Below are 22,912 nucleotides of genomic sequence, written 5' to 3'. Positions count from 1 at the left end.
ACATGACATGATATCACATAAGTGATATAAGTGATAAAACTAAGTGCTGGGGAGAGGCAAGGCTGTGCTGGTGACGTTGGCAGACTGTAATGGCTTGTTGATCAGTTATGTCACCTTACCTTAATGTATATATTTCCTTTGGCTTTCTTTTATCTCTTTTCTCCATTAAAAATTCACATCCCTCTTTCTTTCTTTTTAATTTTTACTTGATCTTCCTCTTTAAAAAAAAATTCCAACTCTTGAATTTTAGGAGAGCCCCATAGCTGTGGGCTTGTGTGGGGTAGTGTGTAGGGCCACAGATGTTGCTTATCTCTATATGGGAGTTCTTGTAGGCAGAAGCAAAATGTGCCACTTACACAGGGGGATTATTTCCTGTTATCAGGTGGCAGATTTCTCAAGGTAGAGAACCTTTTAAGGTAGTTTCAAGCCAGTCAAAGTATCAGTATAAATTGATACAATTCTGTAATAATGACATTGTAGTTACATCCAACCAAGAACTAAGCAGAATAACTTGAAGAATAAAAATGTCACAAGTCCTAGTGGCCTTAATTTTTCAGTGATTTTAAAGCACTTCCCACACAGATAGGGGTTTGCTTATTTATTTGAGCTGAGCTGAGAGTTTTGGGGGGGTCTCTCTGGGTCTCTTCCTTGAGCAGGAGCCACCTGGCTGCCCCCCAGCATGCTGTGTCACCTGGTTAGTGAATTTGTGCAACATAAAGTGAGCTTTCATTAATTTATTGTGCTAGATACCCACACATTGTGATAAAATTGAAGCAAATGGAGGCTTACAACTACTGCAGAGGCTGTACCAACTTCACAAGGACTGTCCTAAAGTACAGAGAAATATAATGCGTATCCTTGGAAATATGGCTTTGAATGAACATCTTCATTCTACTATAGTTCGCTCAGGTAACAACTTTACATACCGAGTATTTTGGATCCAGTCCTTTGTTTTTCTCCCACCTCCACCCCTCATTCATGCTATGCTAATTTTTCAATAGGCTTAAGACTTTGCTTAGGGTTAGTTTTGGTTCCTTAGAGCATGTCATTTTAGAAGGGCAAGGAATTGCTAGAGTCGTGGGTAGTCCACACCTAAGATAATCAGTGTGTGGACAGTCACAGGAGAGCAGTTTTTGCCATGATGACCATCTAATTGTTTATATTATCTTTTATATGATCTGGTTAACCAAGAGGCATAGTAAGACTAAAAAGAAGTCCACTGTATAATTGATTTTCCCCCTTGCAACTAATAAACCACCTGTGGGGAAGTACTTTAGATGAAAATTCCTGCCTGATCCAGTCTTTATCATGATGGTTGCACAACGGTGATTTTCCAACTGCAGCATCCCTTCCTCGTTTACTTTTCAGCATCTGGCATTCTACTGTAAGCAAGAGCTCTTCCCTCTCACTCCTTCCTTCTCTCTTTCCTTCCTTTCTTCCCTCTCCTCCCTCCTTTCCTTCTCCCTCCCTCCCTCCCTCCCTATCAGTATGGGCACATGGTTTCCTATTTTTTAATAGTTTACAACTTATTATTGTACTTAAAAATTTGATGCCAGATTGTCTCAGCTTTGGTTAGTAGGAGCCCGGCAAATTGGCTCCTGTGTCCTTTGATATGCCCACATCATTTTGGGAGGCATTCCTTACTTTCCAGTATAACAAGATGTTCTAGGCTCATTTGTTCAAAGAATCCTGTTTCCTTTCAGTAGAGAATGAATTTTAGAGACCAAGATCTGGGTACTGTCTAGCTGTGCTTATTGCTCCTGGGGTGTCTTTGCTTCTGGGCTCTTTCAGTGGAAAAATCAGGGTGATATATACAAATATATGTATGCATATACACAAATAAATATACATACCTATGTGCACATATACATGCGTATGTTCAACAATATTTATTAGAAATGATGAATTTACATTTTTTTCTTGTATCACTCTGTTTTTTTTTTTTTTTAATTTACATTTAAGAGTGTCTTGATCAGCAGAAGTTTTTAACTTGCTGAAATCTGATTCGGGGATCAGCAGACTTTTCTATAAAGGACCACTTACTGTATTGGTTTAATTTGTTCCTCTTTTTTTATGGATTATTAAGGCAGAAACTTAGATCACTGATTTTAACCTTTTTTCTTGTTTCAGTTAATCTGTTGCTGTGTAACAGACCACCCTAAAACTCACTGGTTAAAACAGCAGCCATATATTTTGCTCATGAATCTGAAATTTGGGCAAGATTCAGTAGACAGGGCCTTTATGTGCTATATGCAGCATCAGCTGGGCAGCTCAGCTGTGAGATGGAGGATACATTTTGAAGATTGCTCATGCACATGGCTTGCAAATTGGTACTGGTTCTCAGCTGGGAGCTCAGCCGGGGCTGGGGGCACTGGCTTCTTTCAGCACTCGCCTTGGGCTTCCTTAAAGCCTGATGGCTCGGTTCCAAGGGCAAATGTTCCAAGAGAGAGACAGGTATAAGCTCTTTTGCCTTTTATAGTCAAGCACTGGAAGTAAGTTTTGCCATGATCTATTGATTAAAAGTTAGTCACCAAGGCTAGCTCATATTTGAGGAGAAGGGATTTAGAAGGGGTTTAGACCCATCACCTCTTGATGAGAATGGTGTCAAAAGAATTTGAAGACGTGTTTTAAAGTCATTACAGTTATTTTCTAATATAGGTATTTAGAGCTGTAAGTTTCTTCTAACCTGCTTTAGATGCATCCCTCAAATTTTGGATATATTGTATTTTCATCATTATTCAGTTTGAAATATTTTCTAATTTCCCTTACGATTTCTTCTTTGTCTCATGAGTTACTTAAAAGTGTGCTGCGTAACTTACAAATATTAATGGCTTTCTAGATGTCGTATGTCTTTGATTTCTAGTTTAATATTCCATGCATTCAAAGAACACACCCTGTAAGATTTTAGTTTTTGGAAATGTGACACTTATCTGATGGCCCATTTTATGGTCTATCTTGGTGAATATTCTATGTGCACTTGAAATGAAGGAATATTCTGTAGTTGTTGGATGAAGTGTTCTATACATAACAGTTCAACCAAGTTGGTTGATCATATTATTCAAATCTTCTCCAGATCTTTACCGAGTTTTGTCTAGTTTAATGAATTACTGAGACGTGTTAAATTCTTCAACTGTGATTGTGAATTTGTTTCTCCCTTTAGTTCTATCAGATTTTTCTTCCTTGTGAAATGTTCATTTTTTTATTATTAAGTATTGTCTCTATCACTGGTAATACTCCTTTTCTTCAAGTCTGCTTTGTCAGGTATTAAAATAGCCATACTGGCTTTTTTTTATGCTTGCTGTTTGCATTGCATATCTTTTGTCTTTTTCCCTTCTTTTGCTTTCATTTTTCTGCGACTAAAAATAAGTACGTCTCTAAGACAGCACATACTTGCATCTTTTTTAAAAAGTTCAGCTTGATAATCCCTTTTAATTGAAGTGTTTTGTCTCTTTAGCTCTAATGTAATTATTGATAGTTTGGTTGTGTCTGTTGTCTTGCTCTTGCAATTTGTCCCCTCTCTGGTTTTTGTTTCTTTTTTTCTCCTTTACAGTCTATCTTAAATGCATATTATACCATTTTGTATATAACGTGAGAGTCTCACAACAGTATAATTCAGTTTATACACTCTGCCATCCTTTGTGGTATTGTCATAATTATAGACCATAATATGTTATAGACCACATGTTATAGACCTCACAATATATTGTTGTTATTTTTGTTTTAACAGTCAAGTGGTATTTAAAGAACATAAGAAAACTTTTTATTTACATGTTTATAATATACAGCGCTCTTCCTTCTTTTCTATCTAAATTTGTGTCCGATATTATTTCACTTCATCCTAAAGACCTGGATCTGCTGGCAACAAATTCTGTCACCTTTCATTTTCTGAAAATGTCTTGACTTTGCCTTTATTTTATTATCCAGGGAAAGGTTATTTTCCATGGATAAAGAGTACTTTGTTGACAGTGTGTTATTTTTTTCTGTCAGCACTTAAAAAATATCATTCCATTCTCTCTTTTTTTTTTGACCCAAGCCGAACATCAACCTTTTATTGATAACAAAGCAGCAATTTGGGGGCATGTTTCTAAGACACCAAGAGCAGGCTTCTGTCCCCATGCTGTGTGTGTGTGTGTGTGTGTGTGTGTGTGTGTGTGTGTGTGTGTTGTCTGATGAGAAGTCTCTTCTTATGTCCACTTTTCTTCTCTTATATGAAATGTGTCTTTTTTCCTGTCTTCTTTTTAGATTGTCAGCAGTTTGACTATGAAGTGCCTAGTCTATTTTTATATTTATCTTGCTTGGGGTCTACTGAGCTGACTGAATCTGTGAGTTGATGTTTTTGAGCAAATTTGGAAACTTTCCAGCTTGTCTATCTTTAGATATTCTTTTTTTTGTCCCTTTTTCTTTCTTCTTTCCTCTTGGGACTTCAATTATGTATATTAAATCTCTTGATTCTGTTCCACAGGTCATTGAGACTCTGTCCATGTCTTTCCCAAAATTTTTTTTCTCTGTGCTTTACCTTTCTTTTTTTAATGTATTTTTTAATTGAGGTATAGCTGAAGTTTCAGGTATACAACATACTAATTCACAATTTTTAAAGATAATACTTCATTTATAGTTATTGTAAAATATCAGCTATATTCCCTGTGCTGTACAGTATATCCTTGTAGCTTATTTATCTTATACATAGTAATTTGTACCTCTTAATTCCATACCCCTATCTTGCCCTTCCCCCCTTCCCTCTCTCCACTGGTAACTGCTAGTTTGTTCTCTGTATCCATAAGTCTCTTTCTTTTTTGTTACGTTCGCTAGTTTATTTTTTAGATGCTGCATATAAATGATATCATACAGTGTTTGTCTTTCTGTTGTATCATGCAGTGTTTGTCTTTCTGTTACCTGACTAATTTCACTAAGCATAATACCCTCCAAGTCCATCCATGTTGTTGCAAATGGCAAAATTTCGTTCTTTTTATGGCCGAGTAGTACTCCATTGTGTGTGTGTGTGTGTGTGTGTGTATGTATATATATATATATATATATACATACACACACACACTATATCTTCTTTACCCAGTCATCTACTGATGGACACTTAGGTTGCTTCCATATCTTGGCTATTGTAAACAGTGCTTCTATGAACATTGGGGTGCATGTATCTTTTCAAATTAGTGTTTTAGTTTTATTTGGATATATACCCAGGAATGGAATTGTGGGGTCATATGGTAATTCTGTTTGTAGTTTCTGAGGAACCTCCATACTGTTTTTCACAGTGGCTGCACCAATTTACGTTCCCACCAACAATTTAGAAGCGCTCCCTTTTCTCCACATCCCTGCCAGTATTTGTTAGCTGTGTTCTTTTTGATGGTAGCCATTCTGACAGGTGTGAAGTGATAATCTCATTGTGGTTTTGATTTGCATTTCCCAATGTTGAGCATTGTTTCATGTACCTGTTGGCCGTCTGTACGTCTTCTTTGGAAAAATGTCTATTCCTGTCTTCTGCCCATTTTTTAATCAGGTTGTTTTGGTTTTTTTTTGATGTTGAGTTGTATGAGCTGTTTATATATTTTGGATATTAACCCCTTATGGGTCATATCATTTGCAAATGTTTTCTCCCATTCAGTAGGTTGTCTTTTCGTTGTTTTTTTTTTGCGGTACGTGGGCCTCTCACTGTCGTGGCTTCTCCCATTGCGGAGCACAGGCTCCGGACGCGCAGGCTCAGTGGCCATGGCTCACGGGCCCAGCCGCTCCGTGGCATGTGGGATCTTCCCGGACCGGGGCACGAACCCGTGTCCCCTGCATCGGCAGGCGGACTCTCAACCACTGCGCCACCAGGGAAGCCCTGTCTTTTCGTTTTGTTGATGGTTTCCTTTGCTGTACAAAAGCTTTTAAGTTTAATTAGGTGCTGTTTGTTTATTTTTGCTTTTGTTTCCTTTGCCTTAGGGGACAGGTCCAAAAAAAATATTGCTATGATTTATGTCAAAGAGTATTCCACCTATGTTTTCTTCTAGGGATTTTATGGTTTCAAGTCTTACATTTAGGCCTTTAATCCATTTTGAGTTTATTTTTGTATATGGTGTAAGAAAGTGTTCTAATTTCATCCTTTTACATGTAGCTGTCCAGTTTCCCAGCACCACTTATTGAAGAGACTGTCTTTTGTCCATCGAATATTCTTGCCTCCTCGGTTGTAGATTAACTGACCATAATTGTGTGGGTTTATTTCTGGGCTCTCTATTCTGTTCCATTGATCTGTATGTCTCTTTTTGTGCCAGTACCATACTGTTTTGATTAATGTAGCTTTGTAGTAGAGTCTAAAGTCAGGGAGCATGGCTTCTCCAGCTCTGTTTATTTTTCTCAAGATTGTTTTGGCTATTCAGGGTCTTTTGTGTTTCAATACAAATTTTAAAATTATTTGATCTAGTTCTGTGAAAAATGCCATTGGTATTTTGATAGGGATTGGATTGAATGTGTAGATTGCCTTGGATAGTACAGTCATTTAAACAATATGAATTCTTCCAATCCATGAATACAGTATATCTTTCCATCTGTATGTGTCATCTTCAGTTTCTTTCATCAGTGTCTTATATACAGTTTTCCAAGTACAGGTATTTTACCTCCTTAGGTAGGTTTATTACTAGGTATTTTATACTTTTTGATGCAGTGGTAAATGGTAAGTGGTAAGTGGTAAATCCTTAATTTCTCTGACAGTTCATTGTTAGTGTATAGAAGCAACAGATTTTTGTATATTAATTTTGTATCCTGCAGCTTTATTGAATTCATTGTTGAACTCTAGTAGTTTTTTTGGTGGCATCTTAGGATTTTTTTATGTATAAAGTATCAAGTCATCTGCAAACAATGACAGTTTTACTTCTTCCTTTCCAATATGAATTCCTTTTATTTCTTTTTCTTATCTGATTGGTGAGACTAGGACTTCCAAAACTATGTTGAATAAAAGTGGAGAGAGCGGGAATCCTTGTCTTTTTCCTAATCTTAGAAAAAATGCTTTCAGCTTTTCACCATTGAGTATGATGTTAGATGTGGACTTGTCATATATGGCCTTTATTATGTTGAGGTATGTTCCCTCTATACCCATTTTTTGGAGTTTTTATCATAAATGGATGTTGAATTATTTTATTATTTTATTTTTTTAAATAAATTTATTTATTTTTGGCTGCGTTGGGTCTTGTTGCACATGGGCTTCTCATTGCGGTGCTTCTCTTGTTGCGGAGCACAGGCTCTAGGCATGTGGGCTTCAGTAGTTGTGGCTTGTGGTCTCTAGAACGCAGGCTCAGTAGTTGTGGCACACAGGCTTAGTTGCTCTGCGGCATGTGGGATCTTCCTGGACCAGGGATCGAACCCATGTCCCCTGCATTGGCAGGTGGATTCTTAACCACTGCGCCACCAGGGAAGTCCCCTGGCTGTTGAATTCTGTCAGTAGCTTTTTCTTCATCTTTTGAGATGATCATATGGTTTTTATTCTTCAGTTTGTTAATGTGGTGTATCACACTGATAGATTTGAAGATATTGAACCATCTTTGCATCTCTGGGATAAATCACACTTGATACATGGTGTATGATCCTTTTAATGTGTCATCAAATTCAGCTTACTAATATTTTGTTGAGAATTTTTGCTTCTATGTTCATCAGTGATATTGGTCTGTAATTTTATTTCTTTGTGATATCTTTGTCTGGTTTTGGGATCGGGGTGATGCTGGCCTTTTTGCTTGAGTTCAGAAGCGTTCCTTCCTCTGCAATTTTTTGGAACAGATTGAGCAGGATAGGTGTTAATGCTTCTCTAAATGTTTGGTAGAACTCACTTGTGAAGCCATCTGGTCCCGGACTTTTGTTTGTTGGGAGTTTTTTTTTATTACTGATTCAATTTCATTATTGGTAACTGGTCTGTGTACATGGCTGAAGTATAAAATCAAGTCACAGGCCAGTAGGAATAGTATAATTCCATTTAGGAAAAAAAAAAAAAAAGCATATGGAGCTATAGTGTATATGCATAAATTATAGGTATGTAACTGAATTTTTAAAAAGGTTTGGAAGGGTGTCCACCAGACTTTTAACTTTGATTACTTCTGAGGATATAAGTGGGAATTGGGAAATGATGGGAGTGCTAAAGTGGGATGTTCATTATTAAGTGCTATTTTTGTTTGTTTATTTTTACAATTAAAATTATTCAGAAGTTATGTAATTAAAAAACAGTAAATATTTAAGAAAGACACAAGTTTTCCAAGGAGCATTAGGTGAAGCATCTCAGGCATTGTAAAAATACTTTGCCAACTAAAAAATGCTGTAGAAATGGCTTGTGCCGTGCTTTCTCTTGTGTTTCCTTTCTTGTGACTCCGTTAAAAATAAAGCCATATTTTTGTACATACCAATAACATACTTGTATATCTCTATAGGTAGAATTTTAAAAAATTAATTATTGTAAAGCATTCTGTAAGAGATTTTGAAGAGGGATTTTCTAATATTACAAATTAGAGTATTGTTAAAGAATTATTGGGTCTGAAATTTCTTTTGGATTATTAAATAATGGCCTCCTATCATCAGTGTTTCTCAACACTTTTGCCACAGAAAGTGGGAGGATGAAGGAGGGAGGACAAGCTGCTCTCTATTGAGCACCTGCTGCGCTTGGAAATGGCAGCTTTTATATAGATTAATTTATTAGAACCTTCCTTCAGGTCAAATGAACCACGTAACTTGACTGAGTTTCCATAGCAAGTAAGCAAGTGACAGAAATTTGAGCTCAAGTCTCTCTGACCTCAAAGCCCATATTTTGCTTTATTTTAAATTAAATAATACATGAATAGACTCTCATTGTAAATACTTCGGAGAACACAGATATAGCAAAAAATTAAACCCAGCTTTATACAGAGCCCTCCACAACCCCAACTCCCTCCTAAGAGGCAGTGACTTTAATAGTTTGGTGCCTCTTTCTAGATCTTTGTGTGTTTGTGTGTGTGTGTGTGTGTGTGTGCATGCACGCACAAGCATAAACTTTGCCTACATATTTATGTTCATAAAGCAATACACTGTTTTAAACAACAAAAACATTTAATAATAAATGAAATTGTACTGCACAAAGTGTTTCTTTGTCTCCCTTTAAGAAATAGTTCTTCCAAACTGTTACATGTAGAATGGATAAACAACAAGGTCCTACTGTATAGCACAGGGAATTATACCCAATATCCTGAGATAAACCATAATGGAAAAGAATATGAAAAAGAATGTATATGTAGGTATAACTGAGTCACTTTGCTGCACCGCAGAAATTAATACAACATTGTAAATCAACTATACTTCAATTTAAAAAAATGAGTTTTTCCTTCCTGAACCTCAGGTTTTACAAGTTTTTTGTCTGTCAAACAAGTTCATTATTAAGAAACTACTCACTCGTGTATTATTAAGGGCTGCTAATATGCCAATCAGAATGAAATAACTAGTGTCAACTCACTGAGTTTAGTAATTTTTGCTAAAGCAAAATATGACATTTTCTTACCATTTATGGCCTCATCTCTAGTAATTACAACTTCTGTTAGATTTTCTAAATAAAGAAAATGGCTCTTAACCTTCGTTGAGATCCCTAAGGAGTACCTGGCTGGGGACATCATGGCATTGTGTTGTGGGACCCAGGGGGCCTTAGGGAAGAATGTAATTGTGGTGGTAGGGCTTTTTCTCGTAGACAGATGCTGAGGTTTGCCTTCCTCCCATCATTTTCAGTCTGAAAACCTCTCAATAGTCCGAGACGGATTAGTGCTGGTGTTTAGGGAATGTGTTCTTTTCACCAGGCTGGGTTTCGATACTGGTAGAAGCAATAAAGTCCCACCACATTATGGAGGCCTCACACGCCGCCAGAACCCTGGCTAATCTAGACCGAGAGACTGTGCAAGATAAGTACCAGGACGGCGTGTACGTGCTGCACCCCCAGTACCGCACAAGGTAAGAAGGCAGGGTAGAGCCTCTTTGTCCCTGTGGGGACGTAATGCTTCAAGGGCTTAATATTCTAACTTCTTTCTGCATAATTTAGATAAGTTAAATGCCTTACAAATAAGTAAAATACCTTATTTAATGAAACAGTTTTCCCCTAATAACCTCAGAAGCATTGCAAGCTGTCGTGAAAGTATGGAACTAGCTAAATTACCAGGGTTATTTTATACCAGCGGCTTACCTTCAGGAAGGCTGCATTCACCTTTTATAACGTGTCTCACATAAACTCTGTAATGCATATTTCTTCTTTGTTTCATTACATTTTTCATGTAAATCTAAGTTATTAACTGATTAGGGTTGTAGAGGTTGATCTGGATGAGAAGGAGCTAGGACATTATTACATGCAGGCGACCAAATCAGCCTGGGCCTAGAACTCAAGGGACTAGAGAAAGCTTAGGCGAGGTTATAAAAGCATGTATCGGAAGGAATAAGTTGTAATAAATTTGACTCATACTCCTTCTTAAGGTTATTTCTTTTTTTGTTTGTTTTCTTAAGATTATTTCTGGTCACTATTTCCAGTCGTATCATTGCTAAGACAATAAATATACCACAATGAAAAAATTACACATTTCTTAGATTTTTGTCAGGCACTTTAATACCTCAGAAAATAGCAAGAACTTTTTTTTAACTTGAAAAATAGATTTCCTGGTTAATTCTAATTTGTAAATAAAATAATATGGTAATGTATTTTATATGTGTTACATAATTGGGTGTGTATTATAAATAGCTTGCAAGTAATATACTATTGCATTTTTTTAAATGGCATATACAAAGAAAGAATGTTACTTTAAAATCTCATTTGCTCTGTTTCTGATAAACATCATTTTCCTTGATAAAAACAATCTTTTTCATGCATACTGAGTTTGAAACTACACTAGCATATGATTTAATTTCTTAAATACTTTTATTGATTTGTGTAATAGTCTCATGGAACTCTTTGGAGGGTAATCTATGACATCTGTCACTTCATTGATCACTAAGCGCATTACAGTTGATTTTGGTTGGTCTGCCTGCCTAGTTGTGTTTCCATCCTTACAGAGAGAGCAGTGAGCACACAGCATATATGTCTTTGCCAGAACTCCTTTAGGGCTCCTCAGCAAACCTGTGCTTATAAAGCTTGCCTTAATTAAGTTTATTTTATGTCATATGAACCTGCTAAAATAAGCACCATCCAAAGAGAGTGCTGTGTAGATTCTTATCAAAGTAATAATGCATTTTTTCTGCTTCTTTTAAAAACTCTCTCCCCTGTTAGTCAGCCCATTAAAGCAGATGTCCTGTTTATTCATGGCCTAATGGGAGCAGCATTCAAAACGTGGCGCCAGCAGGACAATGATCAGAATTTAACTGGAAAGGTTTCAGAGGATGAAACCAAGTATACAACATGTTGGCCCAAGGTAAGGAAGCGGCTACCTCTGGTAGGCCACCCTTGTCCCGACACACTGCTGTGTCACCGGCCTTTAGAGTCCTCACTGTGACATGCTTACTTTTCTCTTTTTACTGGGATTTTTTTTCCATGCAGTTTTTCTTTTCCTTAGGGACACTTATAATATGTTACATGAACAACTGGGCTTATCACTCTGTGTTGTATAATTTACGGTACATTCTATGACTCTAAAAGAGTATTCTGTTAAGTAAAAAATGGGCAAAGGGCAAGGGCCAGTAAAATAGTCCACTTCCGTTAAAAATATAATTCAAAAAAAATATATATATATATAATTCAATAAATAATATATTAATAACAGCTGGCTAGTTCTGTGATTTTAATAATTATAAAATAGAAAGACTTTGAAGAAGTAATTCTGCTTTGGATTTCTTTGACATTATTTCTTCTAAAGAGCCTAAACTTTGGCATTAATTTATTGAATGAAATTTATCTAAAGCTCAGTGAAAACTGATGCTGTAAATATGTATAAATAGTTCCTGGGGCTTTGTCCCACTTCTGCTTATCCACCTTCACAAGGGCGTATCAGCAGAAAGAGTGGTTGGCACTCTTTCTCTGGTGACACTGAAATATGGAGATGACGATAAACCTCGGCTCCACAGAGACAGAACTGTAACTGTAATTAGTATCTGAGCTCTCAGGTCAAATCTCTAACCTCCGTCACACTCTTCTGTCTGTCCTGAGATCACAGCTTTCTATTAAATGCTTTCAAAAAGCCAATTTGATCTAGACTCCAAAAACAGGCCCTGCTTTTGGCTATAGCAGATTAAAATTGAGAATATTCTCTTGAAACCTGCATAGACCTTATGCAATATCACCTTATGAGCAGAGATATAAAAAGATAAAATGCTGGAGTTTCTAGTCACCTTTATACTTTACTCCAATGCAGTCTTTTACTAGTTGTCAGTATTACAAGGGTCCTTTAGTTACAAATTTCAATTGCTAGGAAATAAGTGGAACAGTGGAAATTCATATCTTCCCTTTTGTACCTTTTATTTTACATAGTCGTGGTTAGCAAGAGACTGTCCCGCTCTCCGAATTATATCTGTGGAGTATGACACCAGCCTTAGCGACTGGAGAGCAAGGTGCCCTATGGAAAGGTAACAGAGGGGGAAGGGTCCAGGCCACAAGTGGGCCCTCTGGGATGGAGGGGTGTTTTATCTTTGAGGCCACAGACAGGATTTTCTTATGGAAAACTAACGTAACCTTTCTTCTCTTCCTTATAGAGGAAGTTAGCTATAAATAATGAAACTGTATAAGGCTTAGATATAGTGTCAATGTTGGGCTTCTAACATGGTTCGCTTAAAACTATTCTCATAGTAAGGACCATGGATTCGAGAGCAAAGTTTCCTTAGTCCTGGAAGTAAACATGGGGCTTTTGGCTTTTGTGTTCACAAGCATACCACCTAAAGGAAGCCAAGAGAGATGCTGAGCAACGTAGGCTCCTTATGTCACTTGTACATCGTATGTGCCAGTTGTATATACAGGAGAGAGCGCTCGATTTCTGGACTTCAGGACCTAGACTGTAGCCAACTCTGCCTTTGACTCACTAGCCATCTTAGGTCATTAAACTGGTCTGGGAAGTCTGGTCTGCAAATGGAGGGAGTTGGTCTGATCTGTGTTATCAAACTGAGTGTTATATATGAGTGACGCCCACCTAGGTGCCAGAGGAATGGTGCTGAGGGTCAGCGGGCGAGACCCCAGGGCTCCTTCCCCAGGTCACCCAGAGGAGCTCGCATAAACCTTTATTTCAAAGAAAGGATTCTCCACATACACAGTTTAAAACTACCAGACCAGACAGCTTTAGAGTTCCCTTTTAGTTTGAAAATTACTTATCTGAAGTCTGATTCTAATAGCTTTGTGCTGTTTCTAAGTAACAAACCAAAATGATGAAAGCTTAGTGTTTGTAACATAAATACAAGTAGAACTAAACAGCAATGACAGCTGACTCCACAGGTGAACTCGCAAAGGACAGCATGGTCTCCGCTGATCCTTGTCTTCTCAGGCCACCTAATGAGGAGGGACGCACACCCTAAGTGGTGGAGGCAATGGGGTAAGACCCAAGTTTGACCCGTGAAAATTGCCCGATAACGTTTTAGATGCCTAAACAATGCTTGTTTCATAAATATTCCCACCTATGCCAGTGTGACTAAGTTAGAAATGGGGAATGAGCAATTGCAGGAATCAACCGGAGAGAATAGAGGTATTCCTGACTCCAAAATGTAGCATGTAGAATTGGTCCAATAAACAAAAAATCTTGCCTTAAAACGTGGATAGCAAAATTGGGGCAGGGGGAATCAGTAGCCTCCTGTCATACCCGCTGTTTTCATTTTGTTCAGAAAGTCCATTGCATTCAGGAGCAACGAACTTCTGAGGAAGCTCAGAGCTGCTGGTGTTGGGGATAGGCCAATGATTTGGGTATCACATAGCATGGGAGGTAAGTATGTTTCACTGTTGCCAAGCAAGCATTGTGAGGTTGTCAGCCATGGAGCTCTCTGTTTTGTTTACTGGTAGCCCTTTTCCCCCTAAATTAATGTTTTTGGCTATGGCTCCTTCCATGCTATTTGTTTTTCTAAGAGGGGACAACTAGTAAAAAACCATATAAAAAGAAAATGAGTTAAGCACTACGCTTGATAATGAGTAAATATCAGAAGCTGTCCATGGCGTATGTAAGCCCAGCTTGTAAATATCTCTCAGCATTCCTGGCTGGTCCCAGGGCCCCCCCCTTTCTTCCCTGTTTCTCCAACCACCACAGAGTCCGTCACTGCTCCTGTGCCCACAGCCCCAGCATGCCTGCTTACCCCTCGCCCAAGGCCTGCAGAAGTGGCGGTGTGATCACAGGTGTCCCCTCTTTGGTCCCAGTGCTTGCTTGCTAAGCCACATCCCCTGCTTCTCCCAACCCACTCCCAGTCCAGTGCTAAATGTTCACCATCCGCCTTGCAGAGGGCCTTTCGGCAGCCCTTGGCCTAGTTTAGCTGATGAAATGCTCAGGACTGCTGACTCTTGAGTCTGGGCTTTTTGCTGAGAGAAAGGTGGATGTAGCCCTTTATATCCTCAGAGACCGACTGTTACCATCCATGTTACCTTTGTGTTTCCCTATCAGCTCCAAGCCCAGGTTGGGGGACAGAAAAGAAGGTGCCTTCCTAGGTGGATTTTCCCACAGCAGCTTTGTTTTCTCCCCAGTGGATATGTGAGACTATGTGTTCTTTAAATATTAGTACTGTCCTAACGGAGTGGTCGTTAGTGGGCTGCTGCGGGTAGGTGGGGAGGCTGGCTGCTGCCTATGCACGTCATTGATGGACACCCAACATGCAGTGCCTAACTCTCTTCTCCGGGAGAGTGCATCCTGTGATGTAACATCTGCTTTATAAATGAGTTTCTAGAATCTTACCTGTTTGTAGTCTTGTGCTATATATTTTAGAGGATTGGGCGCATTACTAAGTGTTAATATTTTAAGGCCCTGTTTGTTGGACTACAGAGAATTATTGTTTAAACTTTTTTAAAGAAAGCATCTCTTTTTCTGTATTTCTTGTTTGCCTTTTTTTTTTTTTTTAATAAGGGAAGGAAAATAGCTTATGCATTGTTTTTCTTCTCTATGGCTAGGTCTTCTTGTCAAAAAGATGCTGTTGGAAGCCTCTAAGAAGCCAGAAATGAGTACTATTATAAACAATACCAGAGGAATAATTTTTTATAGTGTCCCTCATCATGGATCCCACCTGGCTGAATACTCTGTTAATATTCGTTATCTTCTCTTTCCCTCTTTGGAAGTCAAAGAACTCAGCAAGGGTAATACTTTTTTTCTAAAGGGAATTGGCATTGTATTAACACCAGTTATACAGGAGAAGGAGGAGAACAGTTTTGACTAACTTGGCTGTATTACCTCATTTTACTATTTGTACATCAATTGTGTTTAGACTATCATGGAAACTTTTTAGTTTGGGGTTAACTTTTCTTTGATACATTCCCTTTTTGTTCTTAAGCCATTATCTGCTTAAGAAATATAACAATAATTTTAACACTATCTTAGTTAAAATTTTTAAAGTTACATAATGTTTTGCGTTAAGTATTATTCCAAATTACCAAAGAACTGCTCTTTTCCACAAGTTTGGAAAATCATCAACTGTTAAAATATACACGAGCTTTACAGATATTCATATTAATTATAAGGCACTATATTTGTTTGGGGTTAATAAGCATCTTCTCTTTCTCTGGAACACCTGTTAATCAGAATTTTGGGACCCTTGGCTTGAGCTTTAGCATACCATTGTCTTTTTGCTCATATGCTCTTTGTTCTGCTTTATGGAGAGTAATTGGACTTTATCTTCAAACCTTTTGTTGAATTTGATTTTTTTTGCAGTCAAACTTTATCTTCCACAAGCTCTTTCTTGTTCTGTGATCCATTTTCTTTTGAAATCATTCTAAAGATACTAACTAGAGGTTTTTTTTTAAAAAAAGTGTCTTCTGTGCCCAGGTTTTCTGTTTGCTCACCTGGTCTGTCGCTCTCAGACCTGGTGCTTCTTGGTCGCCCTTTGATACTTGAGGATGGGGGACAGGAAGGGGATGGGTGCTCTGTGATTATAGACAGGCTCTGTTGATGGGAGGCTGTGCTTCAGAGTGGACGTGGAAGTGCCAGCCAGCACACCGAGGGACCCCTCAGTCCCACACACCAAACTGCCCTGGGTACTGCTTCTGGTCAGCCAGCAATGTGAGAAAACTCTCCCGCTGACACTGGCCTCTGAGTTCTAGATTGGTTTTAGCCCTTTTCTCTCATCTTAATGGCTTCTTAGGAAGAAGAGAAAATAAACAAGCCACCATCTTGAATCAGAACCCTAATTTCCTCTCTAAATTTGGAAGGTTGATGCATTTTATTATGAACTAGATAAACAGATCTTGTTACAATCTCGCTCTCTATAATTTTACAGATTCTCCTGCACTTAAAACACTACAGGATGACTTTCTGGAGTTTGCAAAAGATAGAAACTTCCAGGTGCTGAGTTTTGTAGAAACACTACCAACCTACATTGGTAGCATGATTAAACTCCACGTGGTGCCCCTGGAATCAGCAGGTATTCACTCTTTTGAAACTTGTTTGTCCTTAGTTTCCTGGTTGGTGGTAATCATAAACGTCAACTTTGATATCCAGTTTCTCAGTTTTAGGAGACAGTTTTATGAAGATTTAGATTCTGTTATTCTTTTAAGCCATAGATTAAAACTTCTCTGCAAACATTTAACCTTGGCATTCCCCTTCCCTCCTTTTATTTAACTGATTAGACAGCAAAGGTTAATCGGCTAACTCTGCATTAGCTCTCAACAGCGAAATCTGCTGCATTAAGGTAAGAATCAGAGCTTTTCTATCAGCTAGATTAAAAGGAGCATTTCATTTCACAGATTGATAGCCGCCTGCAGGAACCTTAAAGAAATCAGCTAAAGGTGTGGAAGCTTAGTAATAGTCAAGCAACAGAGATTGTGAAGGAAAAAACTAGTGTTAAAGTTCAGTGTCTTCCTAATCCTGGGACTGAGGGAAATGACCAATACCTGCTACTGCAGAGCACTGTAGTCTACTGTAGGCTCTTTGAGGGCAGAGCCCACATCTCAGTTCTCCTTATAGCCTCCTGTGTTACTCTGAGCATAGTAAAGAGCCCGTACATTTCACTCCCTGAAAGGCTTTCCCCTCAACCTGGCTAACTCTTTAGTTTGCTTGTCAGACCCTTTTCTGATCACTTCGGGGGCTGGGTCAGGTGCTGTCCTGGTAGCACTCTGCCATTACTGAGAGCTCCTGGCAGCCAGGCATGGTGCATATCTGGAGCGCCTGCCAGATGGTTCTTCTGTCTGCGTAACAAGTTTTGTCCTACTTCATTATTATCTATATAAAATGAAAAAGGCTTGATATCCTATAGTGGAATCTGAAGAGACTTTACCTTAAAGCAATATGCCATAGGGTGAGGAACTGCTGTTTGGTAGTTGAAGAACCTGAAGAGTTCAAAGAACAGTGGCCTGTTTTTTGTTTTCTTTTAAGATGAATTTGGGAGCTTAAAGCAAAATTAATATTGTGGACCAGCTGCTGGTAGTGACATAGCCTTGTCGTCATTCTGTCCACCCCTTCTTCTGTGTCACCAGGTGGCCTGTCTTCCTTCATAACCACCAGCTGCACTTCCTCACCTGGCTGGCTTCACTAGTACCTCCTGTCACTTCCATCTGGGTGGACTTGGTTAGGCTGAAACATCAAAAACTCAACCAGCTCTCTCAAGCACCACATCATCTCCTTCCCTGGTAGAGTGAGCGTGGAGGGTCGGGTATAGAAGGGAATTCCATGTGAGACGTTCCCATTCGTTTCATCAGGGCACGGGAGCTCATTATCAAGTTTCTAATATTAGCTCTAGGAAGAGAAGTGGTTCAGAGAAGTGTGGAATAACTTAGTAATAACCTGCAGTGTGTAAACGTTTTGAAGGTGACAGTGCTCAGGCTCTGTTCACTATTGAATTAGGAAATCGGCAGCACACACACAGAATTTATGAGAAAAGCATAAAGTTATAATTACACCTACTGAGACTCCATTCTCACGTGATTAGTCAAATGCAGTTTAGTTACAAACTTTAAGCTCCCTTATCTCTGATGTGGTTCTCGATCGCGACCAAATCAACAGTTACCACTACGCATTTGGCCTCTTTCACTGTTGACAGGGGGCAGCTTATATTTTTACTTAAATTTTATTGACATTTTTGTTTTCTTCAGATCTAGGCATTGGAGATCTAATTCCTGTGGATGTTAACCATTTGAACATTTGTAAGCCAAAGAAAAAGGATGCTTTTTTGTACCAACGTACCTTACAATTCATCCGTGACACGTTAGCCAAAGACCTGGAAAACTGACAATTGTCTTTTTCTGTTTGCACACATGAACACAGTGCAAGAAACGTGGTGTTCTCTCTTTTTAAGCTCTACGCAATCATGCAAATGCAGTCATTATGGCATTACTGTGGCCTGGAGTATGTTGCAGGCAACAGAATATTGTTCTGTAAAACACAAACCCAGAAGTGTCCATCAAAGAAAGAAGGGCTAGACTGGATTCTTCTGATTTAAAAAACTTCCATATGTGCCAGTTTATGTTTTGCAGTGTTGTCCCTGGTGACAGGGAGCAAGCTGCTATGGCTAAAGGATGTGATCTGTGACTTTTGTCATCTGTGACTGTCCCTGGCTCATGCTGGGAGCAGCGCTGATGGCTTCTGAAGGGAGAGCCATCACCAGTTTACCGCAGAAATGCCTGTTGGAGGTTGCCTAAAATGGAGAGAGAATGAACTAGAACATAAAGACTCTGTTTTGGGTCAGGGTTTCCATGTGCTGTAAGTTTTTAAAACTTGTCAGTGTAAACCTGTGTGTAACATGTTAGCTTTGTTACACGCCTTGTCATCCCTGGGTCATTTCCTTGTAAGTTTTTATTTTCATATTGCTGAGAACAAATATTTCTCTTTTAAAAAAATTTCTAGCCTATAATAATTCTTTCCAGACTGTAGCTACCTATACTTTTAATTTTTGCCAGATAAGAATAATAAATCCATTATTGATCAGAGTGTGAACTAAAACTATTCTAAGCTATTATATATATATTAGCAATACTTACTATCAAGATTCTCAGATTCTTTTTAGCTAAAGTATACCACTATTTCTTGCTCATTAGGAAATGGTATTAATTGGTCTCCAGCATGTGAGAAATAGGAAATCATACTGATGACTTTTTTTTTAAGTAACAGCATTATTGAGATATAATTCACACACCATAAACTTCACCCTTTTAAATGCACAGCTCATTGATTTTTAGTGTGTTTACAGAGTTGTGCAACCATCACCACTATCTAGTTTCAGAACATTTCATCATCCCTCCAGATAACCCCACACCCATCAGCAATTACTCCTCTCCTCTCCCCCAGCCCCTGGTCAACACTAATCTTCTTTCTGTCTCTATGGATTTGCCTATTATGGACATTTCATATGAATGACAAGTTTTAAAAAAATTACAACACGTGGCCTTCTGTGTCTGGCTTCTTTCTCTTAGCATAATGTTTTGAAGGTTCATCCATGGTGTAGCATGTATACATGTAGTAGGACTTCGTTCCTTTTTATGGCCAAATAATATTCCATTGTATGGATGTACCACATTTGTTTATCCATTCATCATTTGAGGGACATTTAGGTTCTGTCAATGTTGGGGCTGTTATGACTAATGCTGCTGTTAACATTCACATACAAGTTTTTGTGTGGACATGTTTTCCATTCTCTTGGGTATATACTAGGAGTGGAATTGCTGGGTCATGTTAAGCTTATGTCTACCATTTTGAAAATGATGGACATTTGTAGAATGGAGTACAGCATCTGAAGGTAAACTGGGGGCATCAGTGAACCTTAACAACATCTAATTGTTTAATTATGCAAAAACCTAACAAGTGACTTAACTACCTGTTTTGTTATGTAGCTATAGAGTGTGCTAGTTAGCTATCAACAATAAACTCTAGCTAATGGGATCACGTGGGGAGAGGGGTGTAGATAGGCTTGGTTTGTTTTCTTTTTCTGTTTTCCGTGAACCATGGCAGATATACCATGGCTGGAATATCTGTTCATTAACTTAGAGTAATGAAATGAAACCCCACTTCATAAAATCTCAATATAGCCATTATAGCTGTGCTTTAAAAATAAGGTCTGGGAGAGAGATCCAGTGTACTTCTGAATGACTGTAGCTTTTCAGGCAAGTCACTTACCATTTCTGTTCATTCTGTTTATGAAATGGATGTGATGTATACAGATTCACTTCATCAGTCCTGTAAGATTTAAGTCAATAATGTTTTAAAAATAATCATCACCTGAAAAACTCTAAGAACACAAAGTATGAAAACATACACATTTGAAATAGTTTTAAACTTAGACCATCAGTAAAATGGTTCTCCTAGTTCAATCAGCCTTGTTTAAATATCCTTTCTGGAAAAAATTTCAAATGAAGCTTCCTATTACCTTTCCCCTCATGGGAAAAGTCTCTAAATGATCTATCCAGGAAGGAAATAAACAGAATACAGGTGTTAGCAGACTACTGAAAGCAAGCTGTAAATAAAATTCAGATGAAAAATTAATTATCCTTATCTATAAGCCCTTTACTTCTTTCTGATTACGTTGTCAACCCTAAAAGTTAAGGGCACCGAGTCTGCCCTTTACTCCACTGTTTAAATGTCACCATAGAGAGAGTCAGACTACAAATGGAGGATCGTGATGCCTTTCTTGACTCCATCTCAACCATTCATCCAAGGTCACAGCAACAGGCATAATATGGTGGAGGACGCGGCCCTCTGCTCAGGTCGGGGCGCCCACGGTAGTGGATGCCAGCACTGGTTTCCTGTTGTTGAGAAAGACAGCACAGTCACAGAGTGACGTACACGTGTATCTCTTTTGAGCTTGGCTCGTAATTTACAGTGCCCCTCAAATTATTTCTAAGTCCTAGAATTTGACTTTTAGGCATACCCTCCTGAATTTTCATCTCTTTGTTATATTAAATATGTTAATGTATGGTTTCGCTTTTATTGACATTTGGTATAAAAATTATGTCCATGAAAAAAATTTAAACATGTTCAATAAATGCAATTTTAATGTACTCAGTAAAACTGATTGTGCCCTTATATTGGATGTTGAACACTCCCCAAAGCTAATCACTTAAAATCTATTAGAAATTCATTGTATAATTATAAATTGCCTTAATAAAGCAGAAGACATAAAAAGGCAGTTTAATATCCAAGAAGTTCCCAAATTTAGAAAAAGCCATTCTTGTAAAAATTCCAGTTCTTAATCCGCTTTTAGCTTGGCCTTGGAGTTTAGAAACAGTGTCATGGAATTCAACACCTGGTTCCAAAGTTTGAAAACACTAAGCTTACTAGAACCTTTGATTTTTAATTTAATCCAAACTATTTCAGGATTGTTAAAGCTAGTTTATATTGAAAGCTGGATACGCACTGATTCCTATGATCATTAGAGAGTGCTGGATATGAATGTAATCTCTATAAAAAGCTTTGGGTATGTATACATCGATGGGTTTTAGAATATTTTGACATCTTGGATTACCAGATTAAAACATTTTTGAGAGTTCTGGACCAGGATGGTGACATAGGAGGCTCCTGAACTCGCCTGCTCCACAGACACCAAATTTACAGCTACACACGGAACAGTTCCCTCAGAGAGAAGTTCAGAAACTAGCTGAGCAACTCTTACACATTGGGTGAACGAGAAAATGCCCATGTTGAAATGGATAAGAAAGACAGACATACTGTCACCATAAATCTCACCCTTGGCACAGTGAGATACAATCAGGAGGGAACACACAACTCCCAGCTTCTGCCTGAGGAGTGAAGGGTTTGGGCCCAACATCCAGTGCCCCAACTTTTAAGTCTTCCACCTGAAGGATGGACCTCCCCCCCCACACCAAAACACCTAGCTTTGAAAGCCAGCAGGGCTTGCATCCACAAGACCCACAAGTCTACAGCAAAGAAAAAAACAGCTCTAAATGGGCTTGCAAGGACTCACAGTGGCTCTCCCCGCAGGGCTCAGCACAAGGGCAGCAGACAGAAATGCCCATCTCCCAGCCTTTTCCTGAAAGATGCCCATTTGCTTATCTTAAAAGCTGCGGCCTGAGGGTCAGGCTTCTAATTTAGCACACATCTAGAGGATGACTGTGATCTTCCCTGGGGACCAGGGAGGCTGGTGGTTCTGTCTCTGCATTCTCCCTCTTGCCCACTCGAGGTTGCTGGTGTCTTCCTGGAAGGAGCTTCGACACATCTCTAGCGCCCTGTCTTTTGTGGCTGTTACCCAGGGAGTGCACCGCTTGATTACTTGCCTCTGATGGCCAGCAAGCCTTGTGTTTGTGGATCCCACAGGACTGTACAAAGAAACAGTTCCATCCCCCTATTGCTCAGCACAGAGGGAACAGACAGAAACACCCATCTTCCAGTCTTTCCCTGGAAGGGTCTATCTGTATACTTGAAAAGCTGCCGCCTGAGGGTTCAGTTTCCAATCAGCCTGCATCTAGGTACTGACTGAGAATGTTCCCTTTGGAACACTGAGAGGTCCTAGCAGAACCTCAACTCCCGGGAGCCACTAAGAACAAAGAAGGAGGTTCAGACAGTCACAGAGTTTGAGAGATAACCAAGAGCTTGATGGGCTGAATCCTAGGTTCATCTCCTACAGGAGACCACTCTGTCAAGACTGGGGACTTCCCTGGTGGCATAGTGGTTAAGAATCCGCCTGCCAATGCAGGGGACACGGGTTCAATCCCTGGTCTGGGAAGATCCCACATGCCATAGAGCAGCTAAGCCTGTGCGCCACAACTACTGAGCCTGTGCTCTACAGCCTGCGAGCCACAACTACTGAGCCCGTGTGCCACAACTACTGAGCCAGCGCACCCTAGAGCCCACGTGCTCTAGGGCCCACGTGCCACAACTACTGAGCCTGTGTGCCA

General features: G+C 39.0%; 1 protein-coding gene across 4 annotated transcripts in view; it reads left to right on the top strand.

Annotated features, from left to right (window-relative positions):
• Positions 1-21,068, top strand: part of SERAC1 (serine active site containing 1) — an 86,216-nt gene extending 65,148 nt beyond the window's left edge. For 3 of the 4 annotated variants that reach the window (XM_019951783.3, XM_033867903.2, XM_033867904.2), the window contains 8 exons: positions 747-909; positions 9,789-9,939; positions 11,240-11,381; positions 12,434-12,528; positions 13,768-13,865; positions 15,032-15,214; positions 16,351-16,494; positions 18,161-21,068. In XM_019951783.3, the coding sequence (XP_019807342.2) occupies positions 747-909; positions 9,789-9,939; positions 11,240-11,381; positions 12,434-12,528; positions 13,768-13,865; positions 15,032-15,214; positions 16,351-16,494; positions 18,161-18,297 (1,113 nt within the window). In that variant the 3' untranslated portion in view covers positions 18,298-21,068. Of the gene's footprint in view, positions 1-746; positions 910-9,788; positions 9,940-11,239; positions 11,382-12,433; positions 12,529-13,767; positions 13,866-15,031; positions 15,215-16,350; positions 16,495-16,699 lie in introns of all 4 variants that reach the window. The other variant, XM_073789779.1, reaches the window with a different exon arrangement.
• The last annotated feature ends 1,844 nt before the right edge of the window (positions 21,069-22,912 follow it).

Source organism: Tursiops truncatus, chromosome 12, assembly GCF_011762595.2.
Source record: "Tursiops truncatus isolate mTurTru1 chromosome 12, mTurTru1.mat.Y, whole genome shotgun sequence".
Lineage (NCBI taxonomy): Eukaryota > Metazoa > Chordata > Mammalia > Artiodactyla > Delphinidae > Tursiops > Tursiops truncatus.
Note: the sequence above shows the minus strand (reverse complement) of the source record. Positions and strands in the feature narration are given on the sequence as shown.